Source organism: Oenanthe melanoleuca, chromosome 1A, assembly GCF_029582105.1.
Source record: "Oenanthe melanoleuca isolate GR-GAL-2019-014 chromosome 1A, OMel1.0, whole genome shotgun sequence".
In the NCBI taxonomy this organism is placed as follows: Eukaryota; Metazoa; Chordata; class Aves; order Passeriformes; family Muscicapidae; genus Oenanthe; species Oenanthe melanoleuca.
This window is the reverse complement of record NC_079334.1, coordinates 44,713,832-44,729,107: the sequence shown is the minus strand read 5'-3', so window position 1 is coordinate 44,729,107 and position 15,276 is coordinate 44,713,832. Positions and strand designations below refer to the sequence as shown.

The 15,276-nt window shown below is 36.1% G+C and overlaps 1 protein-coding gene across 3 annotated transcripts in view; it reads left to right on the top strand.

Annotated features, from left to right (window-relative positions):
* DOCK4 (dedicator of cytokinesis 4) overlaps positions 1–15,276 on the top strand; it is a 212,068-nt gene that overhangs the window by 106,929 nt on the left and 89,863 nt on the right. For all 3 annotated transcript variants that reach the window (XM_056513947.1, XM_056513938.1, XM_056513928.1), the window contains exon 13: positions 10,209–10,334. In XM_056513947.1, the coding sequence (XP_056369922.1) occupies positions 10,209–10,334 (126 nt within the window). The remainder of the gene's footprint in view (positions 1–10,208; positions 10,335–15,276) is intronic.

Genomic DNA, 15,276 nt, shown 5'->3' with positions numbered 1-15,276 from the left:
AGAAAAAAATGAGTGTACATCTGCATTTCTACTTGTAGCTTTGCATTCCAGCTGAGCAAGATGCAGAGTTGTAATTTAAGAATTTAGCAATAGTCCTCCACAGTCAACTGTATGTGACTGGAACTGTCTAAAATAAATTTGTGTTTGGGACTTAGGGAGTGGGACACAACTGATCTTTGTTATTATGAGATGGTGGTTTAGCTCACAGGAGATGATGAATTTGGTTTTTTTTGTTTTCTTTTTTTTGGTATCAACTTGCTAAATTTTTCTGAATTCTGTTACTTAAAAGGGGTGTCAAACTTGAAATGAAACCTGAAATGGAGGCTTAAGAGTCTCTTGTCCTTGTATTCAAATGTTGGTTTTCCCTGTGAAATGTCAGTTAGTTGAAATATGACCACAGAAAAATCTCATTTTCGAGGTTCCAGTATATTGTATTTATAATGCCTTTCATGTAGTAGATTTCATACTTCTTTAACTAAATATATTGTACATTGCAGGCTTCTTTAACTTGATTTCAAGCATAATGTTTATCTTGAAAATGTATGTTTTACCATTTTTAGTGGATAATCAAGAAGCACATGAAAGTTCATTTATCAAGACTGAAGTTATATATTTAATAATTTCTAATTTGATTATTTTCTCATATAGAATCTAGCCATATATAGACATATACTTAAGGTTTAGAATATCATGGATCTTATTGGACAATGAGCATAAAAATCATGTACTGAAAATAGAAGCATACATTACTGAGTATGTTTAATGTTTGACTTCTTAAATATATTAATCATATTAATCAAGAAAAAGCTTATTCTTGGGCATTCTGACTGTCCATGCAATATGTGCTTAGTCTGTGATACATTGCTAATCCTATTCTTCTCTCATGACATAAGAGTTCACAGTTAAATGTGCAGTTCTTAGAAGATATTGAGTAAATTTGGATACTCTTAATTATGTAGATATTCAACATGAAAGATGTGGCACATTAATTTTTTACAAGTTGCAGGGGGCTGGAAGCTAAATGGAAGACTAGTTACATTTGGAAAAGGATTGTCAGGGTAAGGGAGGCATAGAGGGAAGAGCAGCACAGAATTCCAGCAGTGGATGTGGAGGTTGGAGAGGGAAGGAGGAAGTGAGCAGTAATGCCACTTGGAGTACTGAGCAAGTGAAAGATAAACCATGGAAGGTTATTTATATCACACACATGAAATTCATTCTCCTGTGACTCCTTAGCTGCCTGAAAAAGCACTTGCAAGGTTTTAGCAATATGTTTAGATACTTCTGCTGACACCTCATGGAAAATATTGTTGTTACACTACTTTTTATTTTTCATTTGCTGTCTTTTTCTGTGATAGTGTTCTGTGGCTGGCTCTGAAGCCTCATTAGCTTTGGCTGCCACCTTGTTGTTGTCAAAAAAGGATAACACCTTGCATTACAGGAGAGAGAGGTCTTTTGTCTCCCTTAGGAACTGTTGAAGGTATGAGCCAGATGTAGGAAAACTTGAATTTTTGGTTTATATTACACTTGCCCTTTTCAAATCACCTTGAAATCTTAGAAAATGCTTAGAAAGGAGGCACAGTAAAAGCAACAGCAAAGATGCTTCAGACTATTTTCTGTTCTCTAAGCTTGCTCCCTCTGCATATTCCTGTACAGTTTCTTTCAGTTCAGGAGATTTTACATGCTTTAGTTCCCACAAATTTTTGTGTCCCCCTGCTAAAACAGTTTATCAGATAGTTCATAGTATTCTTAAGGAAAAAAAAAATCTTCCAGTTTTTGTGGCAATCTGAAAAGGAATTAAAAGTGTACTTTGAGTGTCTTGCATGAAAAATGCATAGTGACAGACTATAGCATTTGTATTTGCCACTCAACCCCCACCACCAAAAACCTTTTTCTGCCTCAACTCATAGCAGTTCTTCAATTACAGAGTCCTCTTGAATTTTATTCTCATCTTGTGTCTAAAAATGATCAGATAAAGGCAAATGACTGTCACTTTTTTATAAAGCCCAAAAAGGAGCAGGGGACAGATGTTCATCCCCTTTCCTCTTCTCAGTGGTGCAGGAATGGAAGAAAGGACATTCTCTCATGGATAATTTAGTATCCTTTGCTGAAGTGGGAACTGGAATGTGTTTTCTGGATGAATTTCCAGTCAAACAGAGTGAAGTAGCAGGTAGTGGATGCAATTCCCATTCACCACTGGTCTTTGCAGCTGGTGTGAACTATCATGTTACTGGAAAACACCTGGTTGCCTGGTGTAGGAGATCAATATTGCAAATGCCAAATTGTAGAACCTTTGCTGCATTGAGTAGCATTGTTATTCCTTACATTTTATTTCTGGTATTTGTGGGATGTCATTATTAATGTCAGTAATATCTGGAGCAGAGCTGGCTATAAAATAATCTATAAAATCTATCTTATGAATAATATTTTTTTTCTTAGAATTAGAAGCTGGTTACTTGGTTTTAAAATGCAAAAAGCAGTGGAAAAACTAATATTCCTCCATAGACATCACACTTAATTACATCAATTTTGAGGAGAATAGTACATTTCTATTTTTGTATCTGTAGAATCAGGGATCTGATTTGGAAAAGGATTTTCAGTCAGTCTTGCATGTCCCAGATGAGCATGCTAATTGCTTGGCTTCTCCAAGTTCCCTGCAGCAACTATTCAACTCTGCATATGATCTGAAAATATTCCTGATACCATGGGGAAAGTGGAAGTGGCTCTAAAGCCTTCTGAGTAGCACATAATTTTCTTAAGTGTGATCTATATTCATGTCCTCTTACCAAATCCTACAGAGGAGAGGTTTAAGCCTGGATCTCATGATATGTATGTTCTCCCTAGTGAGTTACCTGATTAAAATAATGTTTAAATATCGATGGAATACATCACAAATTTCTTTTTCTTCACAATCCTATGAAGAGAAAGGCTATATGACTTACTTTTAAGGAGATTCAAGACATTCTGTTTTGCTCTGCTTGTCCCTTTAGGCTCCTAATAATCTCAAGTGTAAGCTTTTCTGTAAATGCCAATTAGGATTTCCTTATAACAAGTCTTGAAAAGTTGCATGTGCCTGATGCAGTAATTCTTGGGAGCTGAGAAAGGGATACTTGTGCTTTTCAGTTGTGACAGCAAAGGAGGTAAAAATCCTTTCATATCCATAGAGATTAAATTACTGATGTAAGAAATTACAGACACATCTAGCTGCTCTGTAGCTTTGAACTTGTATAGAGTCCATGAAAACAACTAATGTAGTGGGAAAGTCTTTCCCTGTGCCATTATCTTGGAATGTTCTGATGAACTAGACAGGAGTGCTGTAACCTAATTGCATTTTTACTGAATGCAGTGTGGTATATTCTGTGGTAGCAATGCCAAACTTACTTTGCAACTCCACTGAAAACGTTGTAAATTATACATTAATAGATGTGACTGCTTGAAATGAGAATGAAGATTGAAGCATGGAGGAATTGAAGCCCATGTGTTGATAGATGTTTGCTAACAATATCATCATGAGGAAAGAAAATCTGTCATCTTAAGGAGGAAAGTTATTCATCAGCTCATACAATATGTTAGACTGGAAGGGTCCTCAGGAAATTATGTGGTCCAACATCAGCAGAAAGAGGAACCTACCTTAAAGTGAGATTGAACTTCTTTGAAGTTCAGTGAGGTTGCTCATTCAAATAATTTTAATTTTAATTTAAGCAATCTAAATTAAGTTTCATAGAACATCCTTCTGTTTAAGGAATTATTTTTCCCTCATATGTGGGACTTTTTTCCTGCAGAATGCCTGTCAGTTACCACTAAGTCTCAGTCTGGCTCAGTGGTCAGAAAAGACATGATGTAGACAGCCCACTGCATGAACTCATCTGACAAGGTACAAGCTCTGGGACAAGTATGACAATGGAGACAGTCGGTTAGAAAAAGTGATGTGTGCTTTGGGGTTTTCTTGTGCCTGTTTACCTGCATTCTGCAGTCCCTTGGCACTCTGATGATATCAGTTCTCCATGGTTACTGTCAAGCACTGAGAAATTTAAAGGAATGTAAATTTTGTCTGTTTGATTTCCTATTTCACAAAAAGTAAGCTTTGGCTTACAAATTCCTTGATCTGGATCAGGAAGCCTGTTAGAGTCATTATTTACCTTGCAGGGGAGAAACTGCAGAGGGCCCTTAATCAAGGAGCATCATTTTTTCACACTTGTGAAGTGAAAATTACAAGAGATCAAATGCAGTGGGGAATGGTAGCTCAGTATAAGTTTACAATATTTCTAGGAATAGAGCTCTGGTAACTGAAAGTGTTTTCTAGATACCAGAAGTAATGTGATTGTGTTTGCCTGACAGGAGCCCAGCAGCATTACCACACTCAGAATTGTTGCAAGGAGAGCATTTTCCTGTGAACCAGCACAAGAAATCTCAGATGGGAAGCTAAATGTGCATTCCATGTTAGAAACAGCTGTGAGTTTTAGCCAAAAAGAAAGCATAGTGAAAAATTTACAGTGAAAAATTGACTGGAGCAATGACTAGGGAACAGTGAGGAGGAATGATAGCAGGAGCAGTAGCATGAACTTCAAAGAGAAGGTAAAACAGAATGAAGTACATAACTTTTAGGAACTCCAGGGCATATAATTAATCACCAAAAAGATTTCTGATGTTTGTATCTTATCAACAAGGTTCTCAAATGTTAGTATTGCTTTGAAATGTCTTTTTATCTTCACGTCACTAACATTTAAACAGCAAGTGCATTTGCTTAGTTACTGTAGTTCGAGGACAATTAATAAATCTGTCATTTTAAATCTTTGTTTTGTGACAAGGAGATTATGTGTATTCCAGTTTGATGTGTTTAAGAATTAGTTGTCACTGCAAGCTGCTGTTTGAAATACATTTCAAATAAGAATACTGCTGTTATGTGCTTCACTAGGTATATAGTGAATCAAGGCAGTTTTTGTTCTCAAAAAATGCTAAAGCCAAAAGATTACACATATAAAGAACTTTGCACATAAAGTGTTGTTCCAAGGTCATTTGGCCCTGAAGAGATAAGGGTGTATTAGAGTAAAATTCATATTGTTCTCTTCAGTGTTGCTAAAAGACTTGTTTTTATAGAAGAATGAGAAATATGCCATTGGGTACTGTCAGGGAGATCTTCTATTCATTGAAACTCTGATTTGTTGTTCAAGTCAGTACTGCAAAATAGAATCATAGAGTCATTTAGGCTGGAAAGGACCTTTAAGATCATGGAGTCCAACCATTAACCCAGTGCTGCCAAGTGGGTCTTTTAAATATCTCCAGGGGTAATGACCCAAGCACTGCTCTGGGCACCCTTTTCCAATGCAGTTTTCTCTTATTACTTGTAACTTGAGAGTAGAGATGGACCCCAACTTCACTGCATCCTTCTGTCTGGTAGTTACAGAGAGCTCTCCTCAGCTTCCTTCCTCCAGATTAAACAACTCCAGCTCCCTCAGCTGCTTCTCATAAAAATTGTGCTCCAGACCCTTCACCAGCTCTGTTGCCCTTCTCTGGACAAGCTCCACCTCTATTCCCAGACTGTAATTTGTGGGGTTTTCTACACAGAGTTTTCTGTGGCAAAGATTTATACGGCTGTTTGTCCCAAACCAAAATAAATCAGTAAACCATTTGTTTTGTGCAAATCTACCGGTTATACCTTTCACTTTTTACCTTTGCACTTAAAACACTACTGGAAATGGGAACACCTGTAAGTCCTCAGAATGCTTTTAACACCTTTAGGCAGCTTTATTTGGACAGATGCCTCATTTTATTACCTTTCTTAAAATACAAACAGTGCTGAATAACATTCTGTCTGAGGTTTGTTGTTGTTTTTTTCCTTCTATCAGTTTCCTGAGCAGCTGCTAGGTATTTTCTTCTTAATATGATCTAGGATTCTCTGCTGCCAGTAGATAGAATTCTTTCCCCTCCCCCCCAGAAGCTCAAATGCAAATAAAGGGTCTATAAGCATAATGAACAGATGTCTTTTGTCATAACTAAGTGCAGAAATCAATAATGCAGTACAAAACTGTCTGAAGGTAAAATGACAAATCTAACAAAAATCTGGGATGCTTATTAAGCAGCTTGACAATTTTCCGCATTCTCTTTCATCTGAATGATAAAAATAATCTGTCTTGTGTTGAAATTTAGTACAAGTTAATGATAAGAAATTTCATGTGCTTGCAAAGGAAATAAAAGCATATCTATTTGCAGAGTATTGTAGTAGTGGTTTCAAAACTGGGGTAAATAAAGAATAATAGCTAACACAAGAGGTTTTAATTACCACTGGGGAGGTAATTGAATTTTCTTTTCTGAGGGGACAAAGCTGGACTACATACCTTATTAAAGAAAATGTGTCAGTCCTTCAGAGACTGTATAATCATTTTCATTGTTATGTTTTAGCTCCTAATGTTCTAGAAATGGAAAATGTATAGTTATGAAGTTTTGGATGGCTCCCATGGTTATAGATGGTGATTCTATCATCCACAGTCAGATGTAGTGTTTAGTGGTATGTTACAGGTCTCTATTTTGCTTTGTCTGTGCACAGCTGTCCCATCACAAAATGTTCTAATTTTTTTTTCTAAAGCTAATAATTTTGCTGTGTGCAGTCCCCCTGCTGTTGTCAGGGATGCAACCCACTAGTTCAGGTTGCCCAGAACCCAATTTAACCTTCCCAGGAATGGGACATCCATAATTGCTCTAGGCATCTTTTTTCAGTGACTCACCACCCTCATCCTAAGGAATTTCTTCCTAACATTTGGTCTAAATCTTCCACTTTGTTTTGCAATGTGCCTGAGGGAGTCCCTCTTAAGCTGAATCTGCATCCTTCTGAAAATCTGAATGTAATGTGCCAATATGTTTTGAATTATGTTAGTTTACACTTACTGATATTCCAGTATCTCAATTTATAATACACTTACAAACTGTTGGCCCTTGTAAAATGTGAATTATTCCATCTTTTTAAAGTACCTCTTCCCCATGATTTTATTACATTTTTATGGTTCCTCAGTCATGATGAGTGTCTGCTTTTTCAAGTGTATTGCATTTTTATAAACCCATGAGTATGGGATTGCTGTGGTTTGCAACTGGCCACAGACTTTGCATTTAGCTGACAACAAGGTCCTTTTTACTTACCTGGCTTTGGCTGTCTGGACTTGTCTTACCCTGCCTGGAGATTTGTTCTGACTTGTAAAATCATGCATTTAATGACAAAATAATAAATGTTATCTGCCTTATTATAGCTCTTAGTTCTGAGCAGTTGTGTGGTCTAAGTTATTTTGGTATATATGCTTTGTATTTAACAAATAGGTATAACGTGTATAACTCGGTGTAGAGTCAACTATCCGTAAACCCTAGACTAAAATGGAACAAGAAAATTAAAGACATGTGACATAACTGGCACCTTGAAAGTACTGGCATAGGATGATACTAGAGGTCTGTGAACAGCTCACCAGTGGCCAATTAACACCATCAAATAGTGTGATCTTGGCAGCAGAATGAAACCAGCTCTTGGGGAAACCCTTTCATATACAGAACGTTCCTTTTACCCATCTCAACATCCTGAATGTAACAAATCATTGGGAATTCAGGCAGCCTGTTCTGTAATGTGGGTATCACACTTCAGTGAGAGTATGTCTCTTCTGATTTTATGTCCTGAATGGAGGATCCCCTGAGTGCCTTGAAAAATTAGTGAAGTTTTGAGAGAGCAATCTGATTACTTACCTGGGAATTGTGTTCTTTTCACTGATGATGTAAAGTCCATGTGCTCCCAACTTTAGCATTTTTACTGGATTTATTAGTTCTACTTCCCTTCTTGTCAATTCCCTTTTGTTTGGCAAGGGTCCTCAGTAGCAAGACTGTTAACCTGAAGACTTGTTTTTTGGAGGTCCATCAAATTTCCTTCCCTGTGCTTTCTTGCTTTGTTTCCATTCTGGTTGACTTTCACTCTTTCCTTGTAAATGTAAACAGTTACATTTTTAAGTAACTTTGCTCTCTGTAATCCAGTGTTCTTAATTTTTCTGAAAAGCTGGGGAATGTATGCCTCTTACATTCCAAAGATGTATTTAAAACATAGCTAAAATTACTAATCTGTGCTTCAAGTGTGTTCACTGAGAGATTTCTTGATGCTTTTGGGTGTATAAAGATGACTCTTAATTTTCTAGCAATGAATACCATGAAATACAGAGCTCTACATCTTTTGCATGAGCAAGTACTTCAAATCCTTGACAGATAGCTTTTTTCTCATATTAAAACTGTTTAGCCATTGATGAGTTTTTTTTTGACATCTGATTTTAGAGTTAAAATTCTTCAAGGAAATCTGTGAAATTTGTACTGAAAGAAAGTTAGATTTGGGGTCTTCAACCCTTGTTTAGAAAACGTAGGAACTTTACACCAGGTGGTGTACAATATCTGATCAATGCTGTTGTGGTAGATGTGATCTGTAACAATAGCAAATGGATTTTTCATGTTTCCAAGGAAACAGTGCAACAGGGGCATATGAGGGCATGATTATACATGTGTATGTATAACAATTTCTTAAAATATAAAAGCAGCAAGATTGGGGGTGGGCTAAATATTCATATTTATAAGGGAGCTATACCCAGCTTAGCTCTTCCCATACAGCAATGAAAAACCTTTCACCTGCTCTAACAGAGCCTGAATTTTTCCTGTATGACTTTGTACCAAGCTTCTGTACCATCAGCTAGCCATAGTGCAGTTTGTTTTCTCACCTGTCCAAATAAAAATTGTCACTGCTTCCTAAAGGTTGTTCACTGTATAACCATAGAACAAATTCCCCTTCAAAAATATTTAATATCCATGGCATTAAATATGGTCCTTAAAATAGAAAAAAAATCGACTGAAGGCTTTCCCTTGTAAGATTTGTTTATGTACCCAGTTGGAGATGTGTAGGCGAGCTGTTTTTCATGAGAAGGAAAGTTTGGTCAGAGTATCACATTCTCTGGAGTTGCCAAAATAAGAAAATGTAAGTGTAGGTAAGAGGAAAAACATGAAAGTTGTCATGGTAATTAGATATCTGATCTGCAGGAGCCTGGACTGGCAGTACATGGTGCAGAGTTTTGAGCACTGATTTCAGGAACTGCCAGACCAAGTAAATTTAGTCAGTTAAACAGTAACATGGTTGTAGGGAAAATTTCTTTCAAAGCTGAAAGGACTGATGACCTTGTTGTTCAGTCTGTGTTGTACATGTTGTTTGCTTCAGCTTAATCTCAAATTTGTTATGAGTCTTCTTCTATTTATCTCCAGTGGTGGAGTGTACACAGAGTCTGCTTTTATCTTCTCCTTGATCTGTATGTTGACACATGATATGCTGTAGTAGTGCTGAAGGTCAGGCAAGATTCATCTTCACAAGCTGTATCATTCTGACACTTGCCTCAGTGATTATATTTTAAATTACCAAAAGGCATGCCTGTTGCTTTTGTTAATCTCAGCTGTAATGAAGTATTGTCTTAGCAATTTATTAGAATACTGCAGATGTAGTAGAAGTTATGCTTCCTTGGTTCTAGAGAAATAAAAATTGGAAAATTATTATATGGCCACCCTTGTATTTTGCATGTCTTCTAGCAAACCTAAGAGTGTGATTAAATGAATGTTGAAAAAAAATTGTAGTTTCAGTCATTATGAAATTACTGTTCCTAAGAATACCAATTATGCTACATTGGCTTACTAGAAATTTTTTCTTCAGATTTTAGATAAATTGTATAACTTTATATCAGGTGATATTAAGTGATACACTGTGATGAGACTTCTGTGTTTCACCCATAGCTCAGGACCATTGTAGTGCACTTTTCCTTGCATGTCAATAAAGGCAGGATTGTGTTAGAAGAAATGAAAAATTGAAGTGGTAGCAAATACAATTGACCTCTTTCTAGTTCTCTTTTTAGTTAAAACATTAGTCTGTCCCTACTGACACAATTTTTATACATGTCATTATTGTTCAATTACACATCAGTAAGAATTTGCTAATGCTTTTTCATGGGGATTTGTTTTCAAGTCTTTACTGATTTTTGGATATTTATACACTTCACAAATACACTTGAAACTTCAAGTGGGTTGGCTTGTTATTACTAAACTTCCTCTGAATTTTATGTTCTCAAGAATGCATACATACTTGCAAATGTATAAACTTTTTAAGAGCTACTGATAATAATATGTTTGAATGTCTCATTTTTTATTGTTTTTCTCTTCATTTTCAGGTCTGGCTGTTTCTCTTCAGTTGCTTCATGGGGACATAGAACAAATTAGGAGGGAGTATACATCCAGATTTACCCATGGAGTATCCATAACAAGGAAACTAGGTTTTTCCAATATCATAATGCCTGGTAAGTTAAAGAGAAAACTATCCTAATAAGCAGTAAAAGAAAGAACTCCTGAGAAATTACTTGATTTTTCAGCTGGTTTTCAAATTAATACTATGTTCTGAAACTTCTTAAACAATTCTGGGGACTTTTATGTTACCATTTCTACATAAAGACACAAGAAAACTGTGTCCCAGTGTTCCCATTACATTATATTGTAGAGTTACCATCCCAATGTCAGAAAGCATATGGCTATAGCAGCCTTTTTGGAGAGATGGAACCTTACTTTGTAGAAGTGAGGATGACTGAATGCAAGAGTGAGCTGAATGCAGAGCTCTATTCAGGCAAAAAGATAACCAGTAGAACATTTTGTTCATTGGAGCTGGTAACTTCCTAAATAAAGACTCACAGAATTTCTCTGGTACTGTACAGCTTCTGTTTTCATGAGGTTTGTGTCTCCAGTCCTGGAAATTATGGGAATGGATAATAACATAGATGTAGATACTTCATTTTGCTTATATTATATGACAAAATATGCAAGTACTTAAAGCAATTCTAAGGAAGGTGGGAAGATTGTGTCAGTGTGAATGTGAAGAAGCAAATACAGGAAGAAGATGATAGAACAATTTATAGCTTCATCCCTGAAATGAAATTTTTTAAAAGTTCAGTGGGTTGCTGGAAATTAGGAAGCAAATGTCTCTTTAAAGGAAATCATACTTTCAAGCAGATCAGTTTGGCATGATTATGGTGTTATGTTGTTGCTGAGAAATGTTGCAGGGAGGAGCTCACATCTTACTTTCAGCTGAGTCCACACATGCAGTCTTGACTTTCTCAAATGTAAATCATCCTCATGACTTTCAGATTTTTAGTAGAGACTATCTTCTTCATATAAAGATCTGTCTTTGCATTCCTGTGAGCCTAAGTCAGAAGTAAACTAAGGTTTTTAGGCAGGAATAAATAAACTTTCATACTTCACTAATCGAGGAGGTCTCAAATAGGCATTTGAAACTCAGTAATGAGGCTCAGCTTTAATTGTGGTCATGTATTTCTCTTGAACTTCTGCCTGAAACTTGGCAACTGAGAATTCACTCTTGTGTGCTTACTGCCAATTAAACATCTGTCCTTCTGCATCTTGATCAGCTCAACTGGTCACTTAAAACATGCACATAACACAAGTTAATAAAACAGTTTCAGCACTACAATGAAAATGGTATGACTGCAGTATTTAGAATAATAAAATGCATAAGTCAGGTGCCATTTAATTTGAAGTTATATTGTATATATACCCCTAGTGGAAACAATTCAATTGAAATTTTATGTCTTATTAGCTAGACTTTATTTGTTGTCTTATTGTTGGATTTGAAATTTGAATTAAATGGGTGTTATAGATAGTCTAGCAGATAGCAGTGGAAATAGTTTTACTGAGCACACTCTAACTCCCATTAGGAATAATTTCTCCAGTTATCTATGATTTAGTGACCTGATGCTCTGTGTTATCAAATTGCTAAGTTCTATAAATAGAACTCTTATCCCCTTATTTTCCAGTTGAGATATAATGTGATGTACTAAACTGCAAAAAACATGTTATAGCAGAGTACAGTGTAATCAGCTGCTGCAGGAGTTTGATGCTGTTCCAAAGAATTATGCAGGTTCACTTTGTCAGTTAAAAAATAATATATATGTTCTGGTAAACTGCTTTCTCATTCCAGTTGTATGCATGCATCTGTATAAATTATGTACAACTTCTGTGTTTACTGGCATTAGGGGATTTCTCCTAAAAGAGAAATAATCATCTCAGTCTCACAATGATGAGTTTCAAGGACTAACCAGAGCAGTGTGCCCTAGGCCCTGAAATGCCCTCAGCAGCCAAGCCTTTGAAATGCTTTTTTATTTTCAAGCTCCCCTTTCATTTTATTTCTCTTCTAGTGTTTTGGGCTTTGGGTTTTTTTACAGATAAATTAGAGAACTTTATCTTTTGCCACTAGAAATGGTCATTAATTAGATCTTATTTTATATTTTTGTTGAAAGGGTGTTGCTGTGGCTAATTAGCACTTAGGTTAGTGTTGTGAATGAGACACTCTTGAATTATTCAATAAGAAATGCTTCATGCTGTTGAACTGCAATATCTGCCTTAGAAATGCCATATTTTAAGTCTCTCTCCTATTCTGGTGTATTTAAACTCTCTCTGACCTTCTTTTTTTGTCATATGAGTAGTTTTCTCCGTGGAGGTTTTGCTGTGAAAAGTAACTGGGATCAGCATATGTGCCAAACAGGAACTGAAAATAATGATGCATTATTTTACAGAGTAATGCTTTTTATGTCACTGTGGCTTGTCAGGTTGAAGCCACAAAATACACTGTGCAGGACCCTTGGAATTTCTTAATGAAGAACTCCAAGTGGTTTAGGAAATGAAGTAGATGGCTGGAAAAAAGTAGGTAGGCTACCATTCAAAATAGCTGTGAAATAGGTAACTCACTTTATTCTAGCCAACAAATGAAGGACAGGCAGTGAAAGTGTCAACTTGTGAATATAATCAATATGCATTTTCTAGGTTTGACCAGGATTTCAGGACAGACTGGTAAAATCTATTCCAGCATTCTAGTCTGGTTGGCTGCAGATATGCAGCCAATATTCTCAGGAAGCTTTGTACAACATTGAACAACTGTGCTTGCACACTGAGTTTCTGTGTTCACCATTTCCTGACAAGCACATCATTACTTAGTATGTAAAATTTGGCTTTTTATATTTACAAATGTAGTATACTTTTGAGGGGCACTCTTAGTTAAATTTACATATGTAATAGGTAATAAAATGTGAAAGCCCTTTTTCTGTGCATACTTTTACCAGCTTTTTTGCTATTTTATGTAGTTCAGTATTATGGAATCTCTTTCCAAATTTGACTTAGAGCACCTCTATCAGTGCATGCCTTCAGTGTATGTTCTTTGGTACCATTGTGGAAAGTATCTAATTCTGTAAATAAGCCTGATCACTAATATGTGTTGTCTGGAGTTTTTAGAATTGGAATAAACCCTAACACAACTGTTTGTCTAAATGAGGACTTAAGTGGCTTCACTAGATGCCCACTCTGCCACCCAGTTGTAAACAGACTAAACTTTTGTGTGGTAAGCATACCTATGGGTGCACACCTTCCTTTGCTGTGCATTCCAGATCACAGCTGCCTCTGCTTTACTGCATTTAAGCTATCCTGTTCTTTACAGTGCTAAGTCTATTACTGGTAGTTTACTGGTAGTTGTTGTCTTAATTACTTGGTACATTCAAAGATAAAATCCATTCAGTGTGAGACATTGGCACATACAGTAATCTCATGTCTTCCTGTAGAATACTTTCTTCACTGAGCAATTCAGTGAGGTCCAAGCCTTACGTCCTGGAATTTTGCCTACAAACTTCTATGCAGCTTTCTCTATAGTAAAATGACAAGATAATTCTTAATTAAAACAGCTAGGGATTTGATTTTAAAAGAATCTGTGACTTACAGAGGACAGCAGCTCAAAATGTCTTTGTCCATAAAATATACTTTGGTGTGTAAACAATTGGCCAGTTGGGTGACATCTTAAAAGACTTTCTCTCAAAAGACAGGTGGATATCAGTTAGCTCTAGCCATCCTTTTTTCAGCTAATGATCTGAACTGGTCCCATTTCTTCCTGTTCATCCAAATTATGAAACTCTTATGATATTAGAAGAGGTTAAGGAATTGGTGCATCACTACAGCAGTTCTACATTGACCACTCTTTACCTTGTACATAAGCTTAGTGTAGTATCTGTACTGGTATCTAGAGCTGGGCTAGTCAGTCCTGACTGGAGAAGTCTTGGCTTGTAGTATTTAACTTGGAATTTTTTGGCTCTTTTCTGATTTGGTGATAAATTTTGACGACATTTCTTCCAATTTTCAGAAGCTTTTAAAATAAAACTAGAAGTAGAATCTTTTTCTTTTTATACAAATGATCTCACAAAATGCTATCTTCGTGATAACATTCATTTTCAATTATGTGGTTTTGGACTAGAGACATTCATTCTTTCAAAGCACAGAAAAAGATTCTGGAGAGCAAAAATGTAAAGAAAGCTATGGAATATATTGTCTTCATCATGGTAAGTGTCTGTATCTGCCAGTGAGCTTGGAGTTAGTAAAGAGCTGTTGATTCTTGGAGAAGAAATCTGTGTCTGACACTTGAACATTTTTCTCCTTCGAGCAGTGGAATGAGTTTTTCTGAATTTCTTTATACTATGTGAAGTACAAACAATTTAAATTTAACTTCTGGCCCTGGATATATTAGTTACACAAGATATGTTTAAGCAGTATTGTGGAATAAAGACACATCCTGCATTTTGGCTTTCACTAAACTGTAGTACTCTAGGGCAAGTAACCTCTGCTTTACAAATCCTATTTTAAAAGCTCTAATCCTATCTATTGAAGGAATTAACATTTGTGCAAGTCACTGGAGAAAAGAAAGATACAAGGTATTTGGTTAGGCAACTGCAAGGAACTTGTTTGTTGTTTTCCTTCTCCTTTCCATCTCATCTGTTTTAATTTTTTTGGTTCATTAGCAAGTGAAGGAAAAAACAGAATAGAGCTGTGGAAAGGGAAGGCAAGCCAGAATTTAACTGTACTTGCCTTAATTTAAAATCTCTGGAAATGTAGAATGGGTGAAAGTGTTTTCTGCAGAATAAGCTGCCTTTCTACAGAGTACAGAATATGTAACAGTGATGCATGGGAAGTGCATGCAAGGATAGTTATGGCTTGGAAAGGCTTGGTAAAGAACACTGGCAAACCAACAAGTGAGTGCTTTAGCTCTGTGAAAATAAACAGTCTTTCAAAATTCTATTGGAAATATTTTCTTTATTTTGAAGCTAGACAAAGTCAATGGGTCAAAGTTTTGTGTTGAAAAAAGTTTGCAAATCTTTTATTCCTCACTTGTTTGAAACAACTTGTTTTCCATCTCATTGTTCA